This window comes from Ambystoma mexicanum, chromosome 4q (genome assembly GCF_040938575.1).
Source record: "Ambystoma mexicanum isolate Mex_15411 chromosome 4q, UKY_AmexF1_1, whole genome shotgun sequence".
NCBI classification, from domain to species: domain Eukaryota; kingdom Metazoa; phylum Chordata; class Amphibia; order Caudata; family Ambystomatidae; genus Ambystoma; species Ambystoma mexicanum.
Window position 1 is genome coordinate 253,677,764 of NC_090928.1, and position 8,177 is coordinate 253,685,940.

At 44.7% G+C, this 8,177-nt stretch overlaps 1 protein-coding gene across 6 annotated transcripts in view; it reads left to right on the top strand.

Moving 5' to 3' along the window:
* NINL (ninein like) overlaps window positions 1–5,441 on the top strand; it is a 1,017,292-nt gene extending 1,011,851 nt beyond the window's left edge. For all 6 annotated transcript variants that reach the window (XM_069607820.1, XM_069607817.1, XM_069607819.1 and 3 more), the window contains 2 exons: window positions 2,806–2,919; window positions 4,618–5,441. In XM_069607820.1, the coding sequence (XP_069463921.1) occupies window positions 2,806–2,919; window positions 4,618–4,809 (306 nt within the window). In that variant the 3' untranslated portion in view covers window positions 4,810–5,441. The remainder of the gene's footprint in view (window positions 1–2,805; window positions 2,920–4,617) is intronic.
* Window positions 5,442–8,177: the final 2,736 nt, after the last annotated feature.

Sequence of the window (8,177 nt, forward strand, 5' to 3'; positions counted from 1 at the left end):
GCTCTATTGATGACAGTTGCCCTGGAAATCAATAAAAGAAAGTTCTACCTGCCAAATGGCAAACCAGATGGAACAACTGTTGAGGGACATCTGTTGGTCACACCGAGCAGGGCCTTATACAGAGGAAATGCAGGCTGTATTGGGTAGACGGGTAGAGCTATGGGACTGGCTGGAGAATTGCGAACATCTCCGCAAGCTGAAAAGGTATAATTTTGTGCAATCTAGGTTATACACATTTAAGAAGCCACAACAATATCTGATGCTATGCCCGTCCAACAGGCTTGCAAGATTTATACTCCTATTAAGATTAGAACACCTTCCCACCAAGATTATTATGGGGATGATAGACAAGATACCTAAAGAACAGTGATTCTGTCGCCTCTGCTAGAAGCAGGAATTACCTGAATCAGCTAAGCATGTCCTCACTGAATGCCATGCAATGGTGGGTGACATAAAATATTACCTTGGAAAGTATGCACACAACTGGGATACTTACTATAGGGGAGATGTCGTTTTGGAACCATTGTATGAATACCGAAGGCATGCAGCTGTTAACTGCACTCTATAATGTGTGGCTGAAGGTGGAAGTCAAACTGGGTGTATCATTATGAGGCCTGTCAAGATATACACAGGCCAAGCTGGCATATGGAGAGTGTGGCAATGAAGAATTAGGTTAATTTGTAATATAATATGCCAAGACTAAGAGATAAAGACTATTGTTGTGGGGTGCTCAATTTGATTTTGATATAAAATGTACTTTTATAATGTATATATACTGTTTGTTTTTGTTATTATGATGTTTATATGTAGATTGAAATGATGAATATGTGTAAAGTTTATTATTTAAACTAAATCACATTAAAGATATTATTATTATTAAAAGGGAACACTGTTCACCTCGTACTCAGGTGCTACTATCGTTGACCCCTAGTTCTCCCACAAATCACAACTCTGCTCACTGTTCCAAGTTCTTTATGCTTTAGTGGCCTACCAGGGGCTCATTACGAGTATGGCGGTGCAGGGAAAAATTGGGAGTAACAGAATTACTGCCACATTTCATGCTCTGCAATACTAAGAGTATGGCCCTGGAGTGGGGCAGGTGGATCTACCTCCAGTATGATGCTGGTGTTAAATCCATCCACTTTCTGCTGAAAATCTGCAAATTCTGTGCAATGACCGCAGCCGTAATTCCGGTAATTCTGGCAGCGGTAATTCCACCAAAAATGCCCCATAGAGCACAATGTAAAAGAAGAAATGGTGGTTAACTCTGCCACCGCCCTTCAGACGCTCGTAGAAGAAATCCCCCAAGACGAAAACAAAGGGAAACTGGCATGGGACAAGATACTTGGCAGAACAATTTCAGGCAAAGAATGGGCAAAAGTGAAACTCTACCCAAAGAAAATATCCAGAAATGCCAGACTGAAGCAGCTACAGTTTTACATACTACATAGAGCATACCTGACCCCAGAGAAAATATCCCATTTTCCGGGAGCTACTGCACAGACCTGCCCAAAATGCAATGAGGCAAACGCCAATATAGGACACATGTTCTGGCACTGCCCAACAATTCGTAACTACTGGGGAGAAATATAACAGCGACTAGGAGAAAGAGGGCTCACAGGACGTGCCTGGACCATCGACGCCTGCCTCCTCGGCCTGTATAGTTCCTCAAAGAGAAACAAAGCAAAAGAAAAGATGATGAACCTAGCCTGGGCACTAGCTAAGAGGCGGATAGCAATGAACTGGAAAGCCAAGGATGGACCAAAAATAGAGGCATGGTGGAAAGACCTAGAAAGATGGACCATCGCGGAGACGGCGGTCTGGCATGAAGCATTGCGAACAGGAAGAAGGGAAAGCTCAATCGACATGACAGCCTGGAACGCAATAACTCGGGAACTATTCGTCTCCTCAGATGACATGCCCCCTTGAACGGCGCGGTGCTGATGGATATGTCAAGCCCGACTACATAGAGATAAACAGATGAACAATGCCTGATCCAGGTGCAGAACATTGGAGCCCAAGACCGATGCATACGTGGCGCCGAGCTATTCGGATCCTGTGGACAAGTTTATAGTTCTCGGTTTGTTTTCTTTATTTAAAAAAAAAATATTCTCCTCCTTCTTTCTCAAAAGTTGTGGTTGGGAGGGCTGTGGGGGGAGGGGTGGGAGATTATATAAGAAACTAATGCATTATGTAAAGCATGCTAGGTTTTCCATTTAAGACAAAACTCAATAAAACGCGTTTAAAAAAAAAAACTATGCCACCGCCCCTTGTAATCCAGCAGTAATTCCACCGGACCAAGTGGCAGTTAAGGTAATTCCATTGGGTGGTATTCTGGTGGATTTACCACTGGATTATCGCCCAACTCGTAATAAGCCCCATAATGAATATTGTGTCCAAACAAGTGCGTGTGGGTATCTTTGAAGGAATCTGTTGACAGCGAGAGGATTGATACTTTCTGAAATTGTAAAAGGGCACCATTAGGTCTTGTTCCTTATCTGTACGACCCTTCTCTCGTGTCCATTTAGATCTATGGAAGTCATTAAAAAAGGTTTTGAAATACATAAAAAATGTGACTGTCTTCAAGTTTCTGGAAAAGGTTCATTATTTATTGTACTTGAGTCCTTTTTACTTTTGCTAGTTTAATGTTTCCATTCCTTCACCAAGTTCCTTGAAACAGTATCCCTACTATACAATATTCAGTTGCAGAATTGAATTGCGCCCTATCCTGTTTTTTCTATATCGGTGCTGCCATCCTATCACCGCTGCTGTTGATTAATATAATTTTGCGTGAATTGCTTTTAGGAACAACATGAGAAACTTCTCAGGCGGATGGAGGAGAAAATGTTGGAGGTAGAAATGAATCTGAAAACCGTACGAGTGATGCTCCAGGAGAAGGTGAAACAGTTAAAAGAGCAGGTAAGTTGCAGTGGGCATTATGGGCAAGAATTGCATGAATCTCAATTTCCTTCTAATAGGCTAGTAGGGTAAGTTTCAAGGACAAAGATTGCTGGAGAAGAACCAGTCACGTCACGATCGTCTTCTACAGTGAGTGGTCATTAGATCAGAATAGAGACGTCTCCGCATGTGGTGGAGAGAGATCCTGCTGTGGGAAATCTGTCGGTGTACAAGAACGTCACTCATTACGCAGACAAACCAGGCCCCAAAATAACAAAACTGAAGCAGTGAAAAAATGCATTGCCTAGACTGCCAACCCAGGATAGTTGGTCTCTACACCAGGTAACAGTCACATCATCATCGTTCTATGTTGAAACTAGTCTCTATCGTGGCCAGGAAATCCCACTGCTTTTCTATGATCTGCAGATCGCAGGTTCGAATCCCGGCAAGGGCAACACCGCCTTTCATCCTTCCGAGGTCGATAAATGAGTACCAACTCAGATTGAATGATACTGGATGTATATATGTTATGTAAAGCGCTTTGGCGTAAGCACTAGATAAATACGGTTCCATTTGTTAAAATCGCTGCAAAAATGGCCGTTTAAACAAAAAATCGCTGCAAAAAGGCTGTGCTTTGCCGCCGCAATCCATCTAATGGGAGCGGGGGACACCCCTGCAACCCCCGCTCCACTTAAATGGTATAATGGGGTACACCTTTATCGGGTCAAACTACGGCATTTCTGCCGCGATTTTTTCACAGGCGACATTTTTGCCGCAATTTTATTACTGCATACCATAAATACCACATCATGTCAATTTGTAGTTGGTGATTCCCTGGGACTCTGAGAATGAAGCAGCCAGGTGGTAAATGTATACGGTTGATAACACTCATTGGTCCATGGCCAGTGGCTGAGCAGGAGATCATGTTCTAGTCTGCCACATTGCCTGCTGTGTTCCTCTCTGCACTGCTGCTTTACAGTGCCCAATCAACATTGTACAGTGGAGGTGTCTAGCAGGGGGACAGTGGGAGAGCATTTCAGGGCAAGAGCCTTCAGGACGGGCACCAGGTCCATTGTGGTCTCCTGCCATGTTCCCTGTATTCCTTACCAAGCAGGGAGGGAGATGGAATTTTGAATCTCCCCAAAGCAACAACCGTCTACTGCTGTAGCCATTTTCCAGCATTGCAACATTCTGCACCTAAGCACCTTAAATAATTGCAGCCATGCCTCACCCTAACATGGCCACTCTGATGACACATGCACATTTAACATTAAACATCAATGAAAGGTGGGCGTGCCATAGCTCTCAACCATTTGTGTCGCAAAGGCGGGTGAAAACACCCGATTTTATTTTTGGCGGGTGAGAGGCCCATTGAAATGAATGGGCGTGTAAGAGGCTTGGCGGGTGAGTCAGCTGTTTACAAGGCGGGTGACACCCGCCAAAAGCGTGTGAGTTGAGAGCTATGGCGTGCACTGTGGCGATGGTGCAACAGGCAAACGCCACAAGTGATACATTATGCTACCTTCGTCAGCAAAGACAAATGAAAACTGAAAGAGGACACAGTTTTAACTGCCTCTCCCAGGCATTCCCTTGTATTTTTTTCTCTCTATTACAAAAGCTGTTGCGGAGAGAGCCAAAGCACTTAAGTGAAGTGGACCTAAAAATAGAAACACTAAAAGCCAGGCCTAATTGTAATTTCTTCTTTTTCTTTCTTTGCAGCTTGAAAAGAATGCCAAATCAGACATGCTGCTGAAAGACCTGTATGTGGAAAATGCACAGCTTATGAAGGCGCTCCAGGTTACCGAGCAGAGACAAAAAAGTGCAGAGAAAAAGAACTTCATCCTGGATGAAAAAATTGCAGCACTAAATAAATTAATCCGAAACATTGCCCCTGCTTCCCTCTCGGCCTAGCGTTACGCATTCCCTCCGCTGGGGCGAGGAGACGAGACTCCCTGGGTGCAGAATAATGTCCCAGGCTCCCGTTGCATCATGGCCGCCACCTTCTTAGCATTCTACAGCTCTGGAAACCGCCTGACTTGGATACACCCACGCAGCTGCTGCGCAGCAGTTATTTTAGAAGTGGTTCATTAGTAGCACTCCAACGGATGTCCCTGGAAACTCCAACGATTGCGTTCATTTTTCAAGCCGTTTGCTCAGGGAATGATTCCAGACTGGGTGTGTGGAGCGAGTGAAAGTTTGAAAAATGTGTATTTTTATGTTCGAGTATATGAAATAAATGGCTGCGGACCCCGGAGAGTGAAGACCATTGTATCTTTTCTGTTTCAGGACCAGGTCGCCGCCCAGGGGATTTCTATCTTTTCCCACAGCCGGTCACTTGTTTAGCGTGTGTGAAAAATGTACAGTTTTATACCTGGTGTTTTATATGTAGATATATGTATACAGTGTCGGCACCAAAAATCTTAGACATTCCGCTGATGCCCTATAGTACAGCAGGGCTATGGACTGAACAGCAGCACTTTTGCTTTCTTACACGTGCCTCGAACAATTTTCAAAATAAATATGTACATGTTTATTTTCCATAATTACTTTTACAGTTTTGCATCTGTGTTATACGTGTGTTGTCTTTGGGGCTAAATTGCACAGCAAAAGCGAGAATGTGTTGCTTCTTGTGCTTTGAAAGGCGATTAACTGCAAATTACTGCTGGATTCCACAACTGAAGCAACATGATGAGTAATTGGTGAAGCTTTCCATAGGTCTACTGCTTTTTGTTCATCCTGCATAGACTACTTTTGCTAATGAATAATTATATGAAAACGTTTTCCAGAGCAATGCTGCAGTAACTCTTTTTTTTTTTCCACCTTAAGTGTTAGTTTGGAACGGAAGAGCGATGGCTAATATCTGTGTTTAGTCCAAAATGTCATACCAGGCACTTGCTCTTAAGTAGCTCACTCTTTGATATCGGCATGCAAAATCTATGTACCTGCCAGGTATTCCCTGATTTCAGCTTTCCTTTCTTTGGTTCTGCCCGCCTCTCAGCTGTCCATCCACAGGTACAAACGAGCTGTGCATCCATTATTACCGCGCCACTTGGCCGAATGGCTTCGCCAAGTATGGATCCCGGTCAAATTTGTCTGTACCTGTTCTGGTCCACTTCTTTACACAGAAATTGACTAAGATTCCCTTTTTTCGAATATGATAGCCCTGGAAGCGAAAAGGGCTTGCACTGTTTGGCTGCATATTGGTCGTGCTGCCATGGACTTGGGTGAAAGTGTGAAACTACTTTCATTTTGGAAACTTGGAAACTTCCCTGCATTGAAGAGCGAGGAGGAGCGGCTCCTTTAACTCTCCTGAGAATCCCCTGAACAGCTGACTGCACACATAGTCTGCGTCCTCCTACAAAGGAGCCACTCCACTGCCCTTGCGGCGAGAAGCCCTGGAAGCGAAAAGGGCTGGCACTGATTGGCTCTTTGCTGCTTTGCAGAGGCGGAGTCTCACAATCCTAAAGTGAAACTGTACATCGAGAGGAAAGTTGCTGTGCCTACACTTGGAGCCAGTGATAAATTCGGAGGAGCTGCATGACTGGACCGGACCCAAATGGGTCGCCTGACAAGTGAACCTACGGAGCAGGGGACGGAGCCGGCGGTGAAAACACGGCTTCAGGTAAGACAGAGGCTTGCCTCTCACCCAGCCTTCCAAATGCCAGCTTCTCCACTACGATTAACGAAAAGCAAACATTTGCCCATTTTAAAGCAGATGACACTTCCCTTTATGAAAGACAGACTCCCTCTGGAGCCGGAGCTGCTCACCCCCCACCCAAGTCACAGCGAAGCATGGTAGTGTCACCTAATCCATTTGAAGGGGAGATGACAATCAAAGATGACACCACCTCGGGGCAATGTCTAGATCTATGAAAACGAGGTATGGCACCCCCGGGTCATGGGTGAGATGCAGGAGGTTGTTTCCCCGCAGGCACTGACGGAAGCCCCACGGGGGCCAACTGGCTCAGGAAAAGACTCTACAACATCAGAAAAAGGTCTAAACATGCAAACGGTGAACTTGGATGTCATGGAAATCCCCCCCCCCCTTATCGCCTCAGTCCAGGTCCTTCCACCTGGCACTGGAGAGTAGCTTGACTACGAAGGAGGCAGATCCCTCTCATTCAGCTACTCTAGGCTCACCTCAGTCAGTAGGCGAGACACTCCACCCGGATACTCAATTGGGAGAGAAACCTCAGATAACAGAAAACAATCAACTAAAAATCATTGAAGTGGAGGCAGAACATCCTGCTATGTCCTCTCCACAGACTATAGGACAGACCTTAAAAACTGTGGAAATAGATAATCACAAGATCGATACGATTATAGATGCGGAGGATAATTTGAAAGAAAAGCTTCCAGTACTGGCAATATCAATTGATCCTCTAGCACAAACTGTAAATGAGGAAAACAGCAGGAATTCAACAATAAATGCTGGAGGAAAGGAACCAGCAAATACCGACACTGTTATTTCTACACAGGAATCCCTGATAAGACCATGTGTTTTGTCAACCCTACCCAATCCCGAAAAATTGCAGCAGGTGGCTCTGAAGGACTCCGAGCAGCGGATGGATTTGATCCAGAACAGGGACTGCTATGAAAATGGCATAGGCGAGATCAGTGAAAATGAGTTATCACCTTGGCAGGATGAGGCTCTATGGGCAGACACGGAAGGATCTGCAGAGACTCCGACCCTAAGGATTACTACAAAAAAAAATCAAAGGATGCTTTAGTTACGGAGCGAAACTACACCCCCCAGTGGGGGGCAATAAACTTAATGGTACCACCAGGCGCTCCAAACTGGAAGATCAGAGAGGAAAGAAAGAGCATGGAAAAAGTGCAATGAAGTAACTCTCGCCTGGCAGAGAAATTTATACAGGACATCTCCAACTTAATTGTGAAAATCACCTCGGAAAAAAGGAAAAGCCTATCCTTTATTAAGGAAAAAATTGACGCCCTTGATGTGGAGGATCCTTTTGAGGGAACCTGTCAAAGATCTGGTAGGGAAAAAGTAAGAGAAATCTACACCCCAGTAAATCATTTTATAAACAAGAGAAATGAGGGCAATACTCAGGGGCCTAAAGAGAAACCGGAAATGAAGATAGATGACCTCGGGCACACACAAAATGTAGTGATGGCGGCCCTGAATATTGCAATTGCCCCATTCCTTAAGCTCTATGAAAACATCAACGATTCCCTCCAAATGGTTCTCGCAGTAAATTCCAAAACAAGGGACCAGACAATGGAAATCGAAGGTTTCCTGAAAAGATTAGAGCTGAGAA